General features: G+C 38.3%; 1 protein-coding gene across 1 annotated transcript; it reads left to right on the top strand.

Moving 5' to 3' along the window:
• Nucleotides 1-527: 527 nt before the first annotated feature.
• On the top strand, nt 528-16,848 carry LOC123506211 (ectonucleotide pyrophosphatase/phosphodiesterase family member 3-like). The gene is made up of 14 exons (XM_045258137.1): nt 528-640; nt 1,928-1,962; nt 2,427-2,681; nt 2,987-3,127; nt 3,471-3,587; nt 3,812-3,919; nt 4,101-4,329; nt 4,445-4,842; nt 5,557-5,640; nt 7,512-7,656; nt 10,523-10,705; nt 10,856-11,060; nt 11,446-11,590; nt 15,117-16,848. Exons 2-14 carry the CDS (start codon nt 1,930-1,932, stop codon nt 15,273-15,275), a joined length of 2,202 nt encoding a protein of 733 aa, XP_045114072.1. The 5' UTR covers nt 528-640; nt 1,928-1,929; the 3' UTR covers nt 15,276-16,848.
• Nucleotides 16,849-17,758: the final 910 nt, after the last annotated feature.

The following is a 17,758-nucleotide window of genomic DNA, read 5'->3' on the forward strand; positions in this document are numbered from 1 at the left end:
ATATATATATATATATATATATATATATATATATATATATATATATATATATATATATATATATATATATATATATATATATATATATATATATATATATATATATATATATATATATATATATATATATATATATATATATATATATATATATATATATATATATATATATATATATATATATATATATATATATATATATATATATATATTTATTTATTTATATATACATACATACATACATACCTAAATAGGTACATACATACATATGTCGTATGTAGCGACCCTCATGCTTATCGCTTTTTTTTTTTTCAATCTACTTTCTCTCCAGCAGTTCGGATACTTATTATCATATTCATCCATGAAAGGTTGATCTCTCGCAGCTGAGGGAAGTGTATGGTACATAATTCAATAATGAATAATTTTAGTTTGTATGATCTTCACTGTCATACGAACAATTTTGTTCTGGATGCCACAATGATGTGAGCAGAGCTGTAATTTACGGCATGTGGCAATCATACTGAGTACCCGATAAGATCATTGATAAGAATCACAGTCACAGGAGACGATAAACTCCACAAACAACTACCAGTCTTGAGGGAAGCGCGTTCTGAGCGAGAGGGTCGTCTGTTGGTCAGCAGTAAGTAAATGTATTTTAAGTACTATGGATGATACTTGTGGTCTCTTTGTTAAATTCACCGCTAGAAAATAACTGGTGATATATTTCGTCTTGAAAGAAAGAAACGAACCGACACCCCTGGCCATATCAACCCTCTTTTATGGCCCTGGAACATACTTTACGTATCAACTATTGATTTATTGAGAGATGCGTTGCATCACAACGACTGTACAAGGCCTGCGGCAGCGTGGTGGTGACGATGATGATGATAAGCCATCATATTTTGAAGTCAAGTGCATAATTAGACATGTGTACTGATTCCACTTATGTGAGGTGTGGGAGCTTAACAAGTTTCATGTACGTACATGTGCACCACATTTCTTAGTTGTGGGATTCAATGTAGGATATCAGAAACAAACTATCTACGCGATGTCGTCATTCTCGTTTCAGTTGATTAAGTCCATTTTTGGGGAGAGGGAGGGGGTAGGATTTCTTAAATTCTCTGCTAGCTCATGATTATAACTCATGCAGATAAGGAAATAAGAGCAAAAATAGCGAAATAAGAAATAAAAATAAAGGCGAAAGGGAATAAAAGAAAACAAAACTTAGTACAGCGCAGCTATTTTTGTTGTGAAACATTTGATGCGAAGGGATGAGAAGGTCCATCATGACATGACACACACGGAATATTTTTTTTTATAAAAGATGAGAAGACTATGACCGTGGACAAGGTGAAAATGTCAGCTGACTCAGTACCAAACAGAAAAGGTAAGCACAGCACCGATTGGACACTACGACAGTGCACACGGATGAGGGGAAAAGAAGGATGACTTCTGGGAACTTGTTCGTATCTATATCAGCCCCCACCTCTCATCCGTGTCCTCATACCCGAAACTCTACCCTGCTTGGGTAAAATTCTTGATAAATATAAGTGTAAATCACTGTACTGTAGAAATTCTGCATGTTTTCCTGTACGAAGAACGAAGAATTTATATGGATGATTAAAATTAAGTTTTGTAAATTGAGTACGAGGATTACAGAAATTTTTGAACATTAATTGCTGGCTCTGTATCAGATATGTGTTGTGTATTAATATTGTTCATTAAGCAAATGAAGAAAATTATTTGTGTTTCTATACCCAACAGCCAGAGGAACTGCAACATCTGTCACGACATAGGTAGAGTTCATTATATTCACAGTAGGTATTCTTCGCTTACATTTACAGTATATGTCTTGCTTAGATATATAGATAAACGATAAAAGATATCTATTGAATAACAAATTCTTCTTTTTCTCTCTCTCCCACAGGAATGGACGAGAAGCGCATGGTGATCATTGGGGTGGTGAGTAGCTTGTGTCTTGTATCAACATCATTTCATATTGTGCCTCATCGCTCATCCGTCACGGTGGTATAAAAGCAATGTTCCAGAGCGAGGACAAATTTTTTCTCCTTTACCAATTTTCTCTGGTTTAATGCGCATGTTACTTTCTAATCATGATGCAGGCAAGACATCTAAAAAAAGGGTTAATGTTCAATCTCCAAAAGAGAGAGAGAGAGAGAGAGAGAGAGAGAGAGAGAGAGAGAGAGAGAGAGATCACGAACAAGATGCAGAAGGCTGACCTTTTTCCTCTTTCTCTCTCTCTTTTTGACATTTCATTCACTGAAATCCACCAACAATCTTGCATATATTAGTCAAGGTTTTACAGTTAGCATTGAAAGAAAGATTGGCATAACAAAGCCGTATACGTGATAACTTACACAGTGCTGGCAAAAGAGGGACGAATAGAACAACAGCGTGTGTTTCAGGGTGCGGTGTTGGCGGTGTCCACCATTGCTTTACTAGCAGTGACTATGTCCGCCAACCATGACGAGGGAACGCCTGTAACAAGAGCAAACAAATCAACTCCTCTTCTTCTCATATCACTTGATGGGTATCGCAGTAACTATTTCTATCGCTATCAACCAACGCTTAAAAGTATGGCAGACAATGGCGTGAAAGCACGCTATATGATGGCCTCCTATCCGACCATCACCTTCCCCAACCACTATTCCATCGTCACGGTAAGTGCGCTCTGATTTACATACATTATTGTCCAAAGAAACTATCCTTATCAGCTCCTGCATAGTTCATATCTAGATGTTACCTGCCGGATACTTTCTGCCTTCATCTAAGCGCATCACTCCTATTCAGTCAAATACTTCCCATTTAACTTACAGTATGTATTGGTTCACTAATTAAGTTGGTTGAGCAAAGTACCTTTTTCTTTCATATACTTTGAAAATGACAGTTAAGAAATAAGTGAAAAGCCTGTTAACAACACGTTCAGTCTGCAACTAACAGGACACAAGATTTTATGGCTCCACAGGGATTGTATCCGGCATCGCATGGAATCGTCGCCAACACTTTTTACGATCCAGACTTTAACGAAACATTTGCCATGAACATGGAGGTCAAGGACGGAAAGTGGTGGGGAGGAGAGCCCATCTGGCACACACTCACCAGGCAGGTTGGTAGTTGGCCCTAGTGTGTCAGATTAGGCTAATTGGGAAGTCAGTAAGTCATTCAATTTGTGTTGCAGTATACATTAAGTTCGTTATAAGTGTATGTTAATGATTTTGTTGGAGAGTTGCCAGGGACGAGTTAGGTCTCAAATAGAATGGTAGATGAATGGAACAGTCAGTAAATCCGGTTGAGTTTTAAAAGATTACACGAGTTTATGGATGAAACTGATAAGATATGTTTTATGCAGCGAATACGACGTGTAGGTCAGACAGTTAGCAGCTTCCTATATTTTCATATAATTTATCTCTCTCTCTCTCTCTCTCTCTCTCTCTCTCTCTCTCTCTCAGAACAAAACAAGCGCCACTTTCTTCTGGCCCGGATCTGATATCAACATCACTGGCCAGTATCCAACTGAATATCGTCCCTTCGACAAGTCAGTGCCTTTTAAAGACCGCGTCGACCAGGTAAGATTAATTTTTCTTAGTCGATTGATTTTTCGGCTGCATGGTAGTGTGTGTGTGTGTGTGTGTGTGTGTGTGTGTGTGGATATACTCAACGCACTTAGCGCTGGCATGTCTTTTTTTGTTTCGTAAAGTTTTTTTTTTTTTTCTCATGTTTTCCCATGCGCTGGCATGTCTTTTTTTGTTTCGTAAAGTTTTTTTTTTTTTTCTCTCTCATGTTTTCCCAGGTGGTGGAATGGTTGTCTCGACCAGATGAGACCAGGCCGGACTGGGTGTGTCTGTACCTTGACGAGCCTGATGGCACTGGACATCGTTACGGTCCTGAAACCTCTAAAGTAATCTTCTCGTTATCAGTATTATATATTTCCTTGATTGTCCACAAATATGGTTCAGATCAATGAGGATATATATCCATAAATTGCCATCTATAAGTGAAATTGGAATACAAACCACCATAATTTTTTTTTCGCGTGTGTGTGTGTGTGTGTGTGTGTGTGCTGTGGTACTTTCTGACAGGTGGACGACGTTCTGGTCGAAGTGGATGGAATGATAAATCGTCTTCTAACTGGTCTGAGAAGGAATGATATGGAAGACAAAGTGAACATCATAGTGTTGGCAGACCATGGCATGGCACAAGCAGGCCTAGAGAAACATATTAATCTTGATGAATACGTCCCTGGTATCAATACTTCAACAACACACATTACCTATGGAGCCTTCACTATGATGAACTTTAAGGAAAATGGTAAGTTTTTATTTATTTATTTTATTATTATTTTTTTTTTTACGAAATGGTCCTAACAGAGTTTCGCGAGATTGATAAATTTACAGATAATTGACTCAATTTCTGATTCTTCCAGTGAACATCACGGAAATGCTAAACACATTATCGTGCCCAGAAGGAGCTCCTCATATCAGAGCTTTCTTACCGGAAGATCTCCCAACCCGTTTCCATTATTCTTCCAACCCACGGATCGGCGACATAGTAATAGATTTCGACACGGGCTACTACACCGCGAAGGACTACATAGAGAATGGGGAACACGGCTATGACAACCATGATATCTCCATGGAAGCCCTCTTCATTGCCACTGGACCTGACTTTCAGAAGGGCGTAACGCTGGAGCCATTTCAAAACATCGAGATTTACAACCTAATGTGTTATCTGACCGAAGTGGAGCCTGCACCAAATAACGGCACTGAGGGAGCACTCTATGCTGCATTGCTTGACCCCCCGGAAATACCCGAAGTTCCTGTGGTTAGTAGTATACAGTGAAGCAGAAAAGGTGTATCACTTGCTAATTATCTGTTAAAAATATTCAAATCTTTACTTTCTACTTTATTCATCAAGGTTGTGATGTCATCATATGCTTACGTGTGCATTTCTTTTTAGATGAAAAAAGAAGTTAATTATGAATATTGGAAGTAATTGGACGAATTATCTTAAATAAGCAGAAAACGGGGCCGCCGTGGTACAATGGAACCATGCGTGCTTTGGGATCCGAGGGGTCTCCAAGCGCACGGGTTCGAATCCTGTCCACGGTCCGAGTGTAGGTTGGGCTTCCTCTTCCGGGGCAACGGTTTCCTAGCGGGTGGGCTTTGAGATAAGAGTATTAAAAAAGTATCCCCTTTAGCCCATAAATTCCCGTGAAAAGCCCACATGGTATAGAAAAAAATAAAAAAAAAAACCCGCAATACCTAGCTAAATTAGACAGTAACAACGTAAGCACAAACTTGATGTGATGGGTACAAAACAGCCCCTTCCTCCTTCAAATGAGTTGCAATTTAATTAACAGCAGCATATGCTTATATATATATATATATATATATATATATATATATATATATATATATATATATATATATATATATATATACACATATACACTCACACACACACACACACAGACACACACACACACACACACACACATACACACCGGAGAACTTAACACTATACCTTATCCGACAGGAAGAGCTACCGGCACCCAAGTACCCGATCCAACCGAACTACAGTATACCGATGATAGCCCAGTGCCGGACGAACTTAAGTGAGGTAAGTGTACGGTGTGCAGGACTGACTTATCAGGTGAACTGTGATGGGTAAATGAAGAATGTGAACCGAATATTTTCTCATTTTTCGGCTAAGACTTAATTTCTCATTATAGCATATATTCAGGCTTGTTCTTTCGTCTCCCTCTTTGTGCAGCTAATTTAACAGAGAAAATTATTTACTGCACAAGTTAATACAGATGTCTCAAATACTGTTAGATGGAACAGCTTCACCTTCCTTTATTTATATCATTAACAAAACTGTGAGAAATATTGTTGTGAAATCAGGGAGATCTCTGCCAGATTCACTTCTCTGCCTTGTCACAGCACCGCAATCAGGCATTTCGGTCAACTATTACTGTACTGACTTTAAGTCAAGTGGGTCCGATGTTCAGGAACTTCACTAAAAAGACAATGGTGGGTATTGACAAGGGAATCCTTGTCATTACTCTTGGGTTACTTCACACTCCTGCTCTCGAGGGCATGTCAGTCACACACACACACACACACACACACACACACACACACACACACACACACACACACACACACACACACACACACACACGCACGCACACACACACACCTATTGTTGGTGACAGAAGAAGCTGGAAAGACAAGATGACATGCTGAGAAGATTAGGAAGAGGCAGTGTGTGAAGGCTATTGGAAAATACAGTTTTCCACATAGAACGGTGGAAAAGTGGAATGTTTTGAATGATGTTGTTGCAGCACATAATGTGCACAGCTTTAAAGAGAAATTATAAAGAAGTGGAGATATGGAGACAGGACACTATGAGCCCTGCTCGAACTAAAGTAAATACAACTAGATAAATGCACACACACACACACACACACACACACACACACACACACTTATCTAAATGCGGGTTCACACGTACCAATTTGCGACTGAAATTACAAGTCGGTAGTCCGACTCGATTTGCGACTTCATTTATGTTGTGACGTCATGAAAATGCAGTGTCGATGTGAAGATGTTAAAGTTGGCGAGGGAAAAAGAACACAGCTGGGACTCCAGAAATGTATTATACAGTGAAAAAAAAGCTTGCGCAAAACGTTGTTCGACGAAGTAGCTGCCACTCTTCAAGAACTGTTTCCCTCAATGCAAGGTGTTGTTGGAGATGAGGATTGAAGACTTGTCAGGATTTAGTTTGATCGCAATTATGCATAGTCTTCTCAAGATTAGTGTGTGGTAGACACTCCTTTCATTCTTCTTAGCCAGTGACGTATCCACAGCCATTTTCTTTTCTGATGACTTCCGGTACACCAAAAGAGGTGCAACCACCGCTTCAGCATCGTCACTGAAGGAAGACAACTTGGCGGGTAGCTGTTTGTTTACATTCACTTCCCGGCAAGGCGCTAACTAGTCGATACTTTCCAGTTGCTATGTGTGACGTTTTCCATCTAGAAGGGCTCGCATTCGATACTTCTAGCGACTCACAATTTCAGTCGCAAATTGGGACGATGGAATCCGCCTTAATAGATGAAAATCTATGCAAACTCGCACACTCAAGTATACTTAGAATAACACTACCAAGCTTCATTCACAAACTGGACATGCCAATACACATTACATACTGGTGTCATTCCTTGTAATACGTACAGTACGTGCTTCGCTGCTGCATGCTTCTATGTACAAGCTCCACAACCCTAATATATACATTTTTAATGCCTGCTGTGCATACATTCAACATTATGTAGTTTATCTACCTATGACCTGCTTAAGCATGTGTGTATGTAGTAATTATTATGCAACAACAGCACCTGAAATCTTGCACTTTAATCTTACAAGTAACTACCTACCTACATAAAAGCAGCAGCTTTGCCATTACCTGACATACTTCTGCATTAACAGGAGGAATCAGTAGAGCTGGATCAACTCAAAATAAACGAAATAGAGCAAAATACATTGATGCAGTCTCACCTTCCATGGGGCATCCCGACGTCAGGCAATCAGTCAGCCGATACGATACTACTCTATCATAAAGACCACATCACAGGTGAGAACCATCTTACCAATGTAATTAATGAAATTTGGTGAATATATAGTTTAGCTTGGCCTTTTCTTCCGAGGATACACGCCAGACATGATTAAGGTTGCAGAATGTCTTGAAATATGTATCAACTTCCGGAAACTTATTGAACCAAAAACAAAACAAGGTAAATGATTGAAAATATCAAGAAGCAGCAAACAGAAACCTTAACTAAGACCTGAAAAAACGGCCCAACTTATTTACTTTTGCTGCAGTAACAAAGCCACAAACAAGTAAACAATAGTTCAAATTGACCCTTGTCAGCTCTTGATCTTAATCTTGATACTACAGGCGACTCGGGCACGGGTTGATCTTGATCTTGATCTTGATACTATAGGCGACTCGGGATCACTCCAGAGCCGGGCCTTTGGATCGGCAGCTCCTGTAGACGACAAAAGAAAGGCACACAGAAAAAAAGGGGGAAAAAAAAGAAGAAGAAGAAAAAGGAAACAGGGTTCTTTGCTCTAACCGTCTGTACATCTGGCACGCCACATTCTCTCCAGAAACTCTTTCACCGCCTCAATCATCCTTTCATTCGTTTCTCTACTCAGTCCCAGCAGCACTACCATCCACTCCTTCCCCGTCTTTTCCACTCTTTCGTTCCTATTACACCCTAACTCAGTCAACACCACTTGCATCATCTCATACCTGTCTCTGGCATACTTCACACTCCAGCATCACATGCTCCACCGTCTCGTCCTCTCCCGAGTCACACATCTGGCACACTTTGCTGCGGGACTCAGACCACCTGTAACTCCTTGCATTCACATCCATACACTGTGCCCTAGCTCTGAAGAGAAGATCACCACCCAGGCTTCCATCGTACCACCTCTCATACATCGGGGCCTCTTTCACCTTGTACCATTCCAGAGTAGTCTTTCGTTCCATCCCAGTCCTCCATTCATTCAGTCCCATACTCTTCACATCTCTGTCTATCTCACTCTTCCACTTCCTCACATCCCATTCTGTTCCCACTCTGCCTCCTCTTGTCACGACCCATTCCAGCTCATTCTGATTCACCCCAGCCATTCTCACTGCCCACCCAACCTGTAGACCATTCCTCTCTGTCATTCTCATACACCTTTTCCTCCATTTGCTTCCACTTTCACTCCACAGATACACCTTCCTTGCTATTCTTGCATCATCCATTCTCTCAAGCCTAATCTTGTACCTAAGTGTCGCTTTTATAAGTCTTTCCTAAAGAGCTCCATCCCATATCCCTCTTAAGGCTTCTACTGCCGTGTACCTCAGTGCATTCAGTGCCAGCCTAGCTACTCTACACTGCCCCACTTCTAACTTGTCAATTTCACTCTCGTTCCATGCAATCACATCCATACCATACATTATACTGGGGACAGCCACACTCTTCCACACTTCTCTCAGCACGTCATACTTACTTGCTCATCCTTGCCGCGCTTCCTAAACGACCCACCCACTGGTTCACCAAGCTTATTTTTTCATTCTTTGACTTTTCACACCCATTCGGACTCATCCACATCCCTAAGTACTTGTATTCTTGTGCCTGCTTCAACTCATTCTCTCCCAGCCTCCATGCTGCATTACATTCATCCTCCGACCTATTCACAATCATCACCTTACTCTTCTCACTACTAAACCTAACTCCAAAATCTCTTCCATACCCATCAACCACATCCAGCAGACTTTGCAGCTCCTCTGCTGACTCACTCATAACCACTACATCATCTGCATAAAGAAGCACACCTATCTTATCATTCCCCACACTCACTCCTGCATTCATCCTTCTCATTCTTGCTGCTAACTCCTTTGTGTACAGGCTGAAAAGGGTTGGTGACAAAATACATCCTTACCTAACTCCTCTCTCACTCCTCACCCAGTCTGTTTCTATATCTCCTAAACTGTACTTAGCTCTGGTATCAACATACATGCTACGCACTATGTTGACTATCTTGGCACTCAACCCAATCTTTTCTAGGACTCTACCTAGCATTTCTTTATTCACCCTATCATAAGCTTTCTCTATATCCAGGAAACCCAAATACAATTTACCTCCATCCCTCTTTTTTTTTCTCAATCATTTCATTTCTCACGTACCCTATGTGGTCTTGATCTTGATATTGATGCTACAGATAGCTCGGGATCGCTCCGGAGCCAGGCCTTTGGATCGGCAGCTCCAGTAGAGGAAAAAAATACACAAGCAGAAAAAAAACAAAAAGAATAGTATTCTCTTCGTTAATGATCCCTACACCTCGCTCGCCACATTCTCTCCAGATACTCCTTCACAGCCTCAATCATCCCTTCATTCGTTCCTTTACACAGTCCCAGCAGAAACACCATCGGTTCTCTTCCTGTCTTCTCCACTCTTTCATCCTTTTTATGCCCAATTCATTAAAAATCACTTGCATCATCCCATGCCTGTCTCTCATACTTCTCACACTCCAACATGACATGCTCCACCGTCTCGTCCTCCCCTATGGCACACATGTGGCACACATTGATGCGGGATTCAGATCACCTGTAGTTCCTTGCATTCACATTCATACACTGTGCCCTTGGCCCCTTGCTCGGAAGAGATCACCACCCAGGCTGCCATCATACCACCTTTCATACATCGGGGCTTCCTTTTTGTATTATATTTTACAACCTTATATTCACTCTTACATGTACCAAAGTATTCCTTGAGAGAAGCTAAGGCACAGCTCCATATTAACCTGAAATTTGTGTAGAGCAATTGCTATAGGTCAACATATTCTAAAAAAATTAATAATAATAAATAAATAAATAAACAAAATAATAAATAAAAAGATAAATAATATAAATAATAATAATAAAAAATAAATGAAAAATCCATCAGGATATTCTACAAAGTTGAAGATGCCTGTGTGGACAAGCTTCACTGTGAAAAGCTTTCCGCCGGGGACACCAAGGGACGACGAAAACTTGTGGCTTAGTGATATGCGTCTAAGTTCATCCAACACCCCAACGTGTGCGTCCTACCAAGATGAGAATCTTTCTATGTTTCCACTTTTCCCTCCTGGTAAGTATTTTAGTCAGGTACTTAAATTTTTTCCTTCCCATCCTGTTAGTTTCCATGGTACTGTAATACTGTACATGATGATGGTTTTCACATAGACTAATAATTGCACATTGATTTATGCTGTTCTTGAATATTGAATTCTTCTTACAGAACTCTCCAACAATAAATCCAACGTTATTATCCCATATTTGGTAAGCAATTCTGTTCCACTGGAAATCACAGTGAGGATCAAGGACTATTTGGATGATTTCCTGCAACAGATCCAAATGAACCCGATAGCTTCATTCAACGTAAATCTTGGACCTGTATTTGATGAGGATGCAGATTCCCTTCCGGATGACGTTTCAAATTCCACGTAAGTACTGTTGACTAGTTCTTACAATTTTAAGATATGCACTAGATGATGCAAAATCTATCATCTTTTCATGAAGTTGTCATCTGCAGGAACAATCTATGACACCAATGCTTGAGGCCTGCATTCCTCTCTCTCTCTCTCTCCCCACATACACACAGAACAAATATATATAGCTATAAAAAAAAAAAATGTCAAATCTCTTTTCCATCAATCATTGTCTGCTCACATACATTTTGACGAAGGACAGAAGGCAGAACCTTTCCTTAATTAACAAATGACATATGTACTATGTAGTGTCAGAAAGAAAGGTAGATGCTGTGATGAGACCATCATACTTCCTTAAATTGCTTTTGTCATTCAGTTTATGTTATCCTGATATTTTTAGGAATATACAAGTCCCTTCTGATCTCTTCATGGTAATCACCCACTGCAGAGAAGTAGGACTTCCCATCGAAAAGTGTGGAAATGACTCCCTTGATGCCATCTCCTTTATAATTCCTGATAAACAGACTGTTGACAACAGCTGCAAGGTAAGTTATTTGGAGTGCAGTGGATGGCAAACCTCTTCATATTAATTTACTAGTCATATTCTCAAACATTTTGGTAAATTTCTTGACTAATCTAAAGCCTCCAGTGGAGAATATTGAAATATTGACATGTTTCCATGTTTTTGTTGAAAGTTTAAGTAATACTGAGGCGGTGGCGTAGTGGATAAGGTGGTGAGCATGGAATCGGGCAGATGTCCACTCGCAGGTTTGAATCCCACCATACACCACTTTGAAGCTATGCCATTTGTCGAGTGGTTTAAAGTTACCTACATGTCACCATGGTATCCAGGTTCTAGGTGGTTACACAAAAGATGCATTTAAGTGGTGATATGGCCCTAATATGGGTACCAAAAATGAAATTGCCTGTGCCACTAATGGGTGGAAGCTTCGCAGCGCTTCCCCCATATACGTACTCTTCAAGTATGCCTACAGGCACTAAAAAAGAAGATAAATCATTTCTTTATATACGTATTTCAAGATGCTTTAGTCCTAATGGGACTCCAAAACATTATAAAATATTCACTTGAAAATGCAACTGTTTTGTTTTACCACACAATCTGTGATTCCTATATCAAAGTTGTGTATAAACACAATCTTGTCTTATTTTCAAGCAGAGCTGGGCACTTCCGTACCTGTGGACCACCAAATGAGGTGTGGAGGTCCGAAGTATGGAAATTTTTTTTTTTTTTTAAATGCGGAAGTAACAGGCACGGAAAGGCGACATTGTTAGTCTGTACCTCCGCACCTGAGACATGTGCGGAAAGACGAAATTTTAAGTCCGTACCTCCGCACCTGAGACAGGTGCAGAAAAGTTAAATTTTGAATCCGTACTTCCGCACCTAAAATTTTCAAGGGAAAAAAAAAAAAATAAATAAATAAATAAAAAAAAAAAATAAATTAAATAAAAAAATAAATAAATAAAATAATAATAATAAATAAATAAAGACGACAGTCCGCACTCCGTAGCATTACTTTCGGCCGTTTTTGGTGGTCTGTGATACCAGGCATATTTTCCCGCCATTTGAGTGACGTCACTCATTCAGGTCTAAGCATGCTCCCCCCCCTCTCTCTCTCTTTCTCTCTCTGATGATGATGATGATGATAATAATAATAATAATAATAATAATAATAATAATAATAATAATAATAATAATAATAATGTTACAATGACTTCCAGTTACTGCTAACCATACATACATTAAAATGATTGCAAGCATACATAATCCCCATTTCGTTATATATATATATATATATATATATATATATATATATATATATATATATATATATATATATATATATATATATATATATATATATATATATATATATCTCTTGGAGACAAACGAGGTTGAATGCAATAGCACATTCTCTCTTATTAATTTTCTTGTGTATGGATTCTATTTCCGTACGAGTTTTTTGTATTCTTCAGGAAGGCTTCTGAGTATATATATATATATATATATATATATATATATATATATATATATATATATATATATATATATATATACACACAGACAACCCCCGCTTAACGATAGGGTTATGTTCCTAAAAAACATTCGTTGTGTGAATTTTCGTTAAGCGAACCAATTATAACAAGTTTAATCCCTGACTTGAACTTCCATTGAGAGTAAACAAAGCGAGAATGCATCATAGTACAGTAAAAAGTTAAATGAAAGTAAAAATTATGAAGTTAAACATTTAAGCAGTTTAATTTAAGACTAAGTCATTATAATGTACACTAATGTATGTATGTAAATAACTTTATAATGTGGTGATCTTAAATTTAAGAAGGGAAGGATAGTGGAGCGGGAAATACGCTAGTTGGCAATCTGTGGAATGTAAAGAAAGGGCGTATCATTGTACTGCATACAAAACTTATGTACCACATTTCCACAAGGCTTTCCATTTTATCCATTGCAGAGTCACGAGTTCAGGTGGTTCTTTTAGCTTGAAAGGAAGATATGGTCTCACCAGCCTTCTTAATAGAGTCTGTTGACTTGAAAATAGTAGAGACAGTAGATGGAGTCAAGCCATGGTGGCGAGCAATGCTATTAGTTTTCTCGCCTCTCTCTTGTCTGTGAATAATATCCAGCTTCGCTTCGAGAGTAAGAGACTTCCTGGTCTTCTTAGCAACGCTAGGCGACATTGCAGGGCTGGTTGCAGGGTGTTTTGGTGGCATGTTGAGTGTAAGATGACAAGCTGGTGCTGGACGCGATTATTGTTTTGAACTAAGAGTGGGGAAGGGTAGGGGAATGAGTGGTGTGCATGTTGTCCTGTCAGCTTGTGTGATACAACGGGACTTTCAAACTTGGAAAAAATTACCTAGATAAAAACTTTTTAAAGCGAGTTTGGTGTTCGTTATATGAGTAGATGGTAGTAAAAGGAAACTTTCATTGTAGCAAAATTTTGTTGTGTGAACATTCGTTAAGCAGGGGTTGCCTGTATATATATATATGGAGCTCTGATGTATTATAGACTTGTATTTTTTTTTTTTTTTTTTTGAGGTGTAGACGTAATTTTTCGGGCGTGCTTTAATAGCTTTGGATATGGTACCGGAGGTGTGGAGGTGCAGTATCGCACCGAGGAAAAATTTTTAGGAGCAGAAGTACAAGTACTGACTATCAGCATTTCGAGGTCCAGAGCAGCGATAACGGACTACCTGATATCCAGTAACCCTCCCACCTCTGTTTTCAAGACAAGACAACAATAATATTTTCAGTAATACTTTTACACCAATAAGGCAGTGTGAGACAAAACAAGTCTTTAACATAACAAATATATACAAAGTAATGAGAGGAAAGATATGAGAGCTGGATGGAACAGACAAATCCCCAGACTAATATATAGATCTCAGCTGGGTGTCCAATGTGGCTGTTGGTCACTCACCTGCAAGCAACAGTGAGTGGATCAAGTAAGGAGGAACTAAAGATACCTTGGGTAAGACTTGGCCACACCTTCATGGCTTATTGACAGAGATAAAATATGACTCAAGTAATGAGATATTCAAGTCACAATCATAAAATCAGTTTCTCTGTGACCCCATCTGCCAGTACTTTGTAAACATCATGGTTTAGAAACCTGTGTGAATATACAGTATTCAAACACAGGTTTGTAAACATCATATATAAAGATAATAGCCTAACAGAATATGTGAATCAATACTTTTCTCTATGCAGTTTTCATGTGATGACTACAGCAGTAACTAAGGAATTGTACTATAATTTTCATCCATTAAGGATACTTAGTAGTATTTGAGAAGCTACCTCAAGACACAAGTGAAAAGAAATAGTAATGTGGTATTAACTTGAAACAATCAATATAAGCATAACAAGTTTGGGCTTCTCCTCCATATCTCACACTGGTCTGTGAATGTTTCACTGCGCAACACTCTAATGTTTCTGGAATGTATTAACAATAAATCTTTAACACACACACACACACACACACATATATTGATTTGGAATCAGTCTGATTTTCAAACTATAATAACCTTTGTGTACAGGATCCATACTACGGCAATACCATGTTCCTGTCTACGGTGCACGATGTAGAACTCGCTACAGGCCTTACCTTCTACCCTGAGCTTGAGCCCTCGACACGCCTACAACTGACACTCAGGATCCACAGAGATGTGAAAGAAACTTTAATAAGAAACCTTTAATATGACATTTACACAATTGAGCAATCAGTCTTATATTCTGCATAATGTAAATATAATGCCTCCAGGTAGTATTATAGAGAGTATATGTATAATTTCTGGGCCACTGTATATGATGTGCAATAATTTATGCAACAAACATGTTAAGTGTACTTAATATGACTATACATCTATTCATACACAGCTGATGTGAACACAGTCCCTTGTGAGCATCTGTTGTTGAGATGAAAGTGTAAATGGCAACATGATTGAAAAAGAAATCTGATTGCTTTCATTGGAAAGCAGTCATTTAGTTTTTAACCAGTATCATATAGCAGAACATACATATCATGTGCAAATAATCACTGGGCAATAAATATGTGGCCCTATAACCATACAGTGTATGTGTTCATGTCTATTCAATATTTCCTTCAATTAATGTATAATATCTTTTATCATTTCTCGTGTGTGCATGTTTAGTATGGCTTTATCAAGGGCATGCTGTGGTTGAGATTTAGTAAATTATGACGAAAAATTATTTTTTTTCAATTCCTGCAGATTATTGTAGGAAAAATATTCAGAATTCATATAGTATATGAATCACAGCCCTATGCGAATTGCAACACTCATTCTGATGCATTTAAAGGGACATGAGTGGCGTACTCCATGAGGTGGGCATGACGCAATAAACACTCTCTAAGCATTGTGGTATATTGCTTTTTTTCCTTGTCATTTTACCACTGATATTGGTTTCTGTGGTGAGGCTCCACCCATTAAATCGCTCACCTCCTTCTTTCCTTTGCTTGGTCATACAGCACCTCAGTGCGACAGACTAAAGGCGAAGTATCTCAAAACAAGATTTTCAAAAAAAAAAAAAAAAAAAAAAAAAAAATCTATCTATCTATCTATCTATCTATCTATCTATATATATATATATATATATATATATATATATATATATATATATATATATATATATATATATATGCTGTCTTGAAACTTGGTGTACTTATTGACAGGGATTGGGGTAACATTTTGTCTGACCAACTTTTCCCTAAAGAGATTAGAAAGTTTTTGATGAAGGAAAATAACCGCTTTTCATGCTATTTTGATGATGTCAAGAAATGCAAACACTTTAAAAATTCATATCTCATTACATATGTAGATATTGAGAAAAAGCATTCTCTACGTTAAAGTCTTTAAGCATCTCTCAAGTATGTCCATGCCAAAACACATTTCAAAATAAATTGAAATAATGCCTGTAGAACACTTTGAATGCAACTCTATGCATGACATCATTACTCTATCACATTCATATTCATTGACAACCTGCAGCTTACAATATTCTTAAAATTTCAAATTGCAAATCCTATCAATTTTTTTATTATTAATTTTTCAAATCTCGATCGCAGCATGCCCTTAACCTGATTGTGACACACACACACACACACACACACACACTGAGCCCTGCTGAAACCCTGTAATAAACAACTAGGTAAATACACCCAGCAGGTTTGGCCAAAACTGCACCAATAGCAGTATGCAGATGATGTATTTAGTGTGATGTGAAATATAAAATAAACTTGAAAATACTTTATTTGCTAAGGTTCCTGATCATAAACTTCTTAGATACTGTGTGTGTGTGTGTGTGTGTGTGTGTATATATATATATATATATATATATATATATATATATATATATATATACACACACACTCGACCCTCGAAACAACGGACTTCCCATCAACGGATTTCGGAAACTACGGACAAATTCTGGAGTCCAGTTTAATCTACGGGCGAATATTAAAATGGGCGCGATTGTTCATTCTCGGCAAATTATTGTCCGGTAGGTGGCGGGTCGGTTGCGTCATCAGCTGTTGGCCGCCACGTTTAATCTTCAGTCCGTGCTTTTTCAGCCAACAGCGAACATTGTCCAGTGCTTATTACGGCTTTTTTATGCATTTGTACCCTTCCCACGAGTGCTTAACCTATCCAAAGTGCCTCCTAAACCTAGTAAACCAGTGAAGCGTAATCAAAAGGCTCTTCCAGTGGCTGCTAAGCTTGAACTAATATGAAAATTAGAAAATTTTACTTATTTTACGTACATTTTATAGTTTTTTACGTACTTTTGCAAAGAACAGACTTTTGCAATCTACGGACGGGGTCATGCACGCATTTGTCCGTTGTTTCGAGGGTCGAGTGTATATATATATATATATATATATATATATATATATATATATATATATATATATATATATATATATATATAGGCAACCCCCTTTTAACTAATGGGTTATGTTCCTTAAAAAAACTTTCGTTGTGTGAGTTTTCATTAAGCGAACCAATTACAACAAGTTTGACCCGACATGAACTTCCATTGAGGGTAAACAAAGCGAGAATGCATCATAGTACATACAGTAAAAGGTTTAATGAAAGTAAAAATTATAAAGTTAAACATTTAAGCAGTTTAATTTAAGACTAAGTCATTATAATGTACAGCAATG

The sequence above is a fragment of the Portunus trituberculatus genome, chromosome 19 (genome assembly GCF_017591435.1).
Source record: "Portunus trituberculatus isolate SZX2019 chromosome 19, ASM1759143v1, whole genome shotgun sequence".
In the NCBI taxonomy this organism is placed as follows: Eukaryota; Metazoa; Arthropoda; class Malacostraca; order Decapoda; family Portunidae; genus Portunus; species Portunus trituberculatus.

Bases quoted from the DNA above. Each gene is read 5' to 3' on its own strand.
- LOC123506211 (XM_045258137.1), top strand. From the start codon at position 1,930: ATGGACGAGAAGCGCATGGTGATCATTGGGGTG. The intron at 5,641-7,511 runs GTAAGTGTACGG...CTGCATTAACAG, and splicing joins GCCGGACGAACTTAAGTGAG to GAGGAATCAGTAGAGCTGGA. The intron at 11,591-15,116 runs GTAAGTTATTTG...CTTTGTGTACAG, and splicing joins CTGTTGACAACAGCTGCAAG to GATCCATACTACGGCAATAC.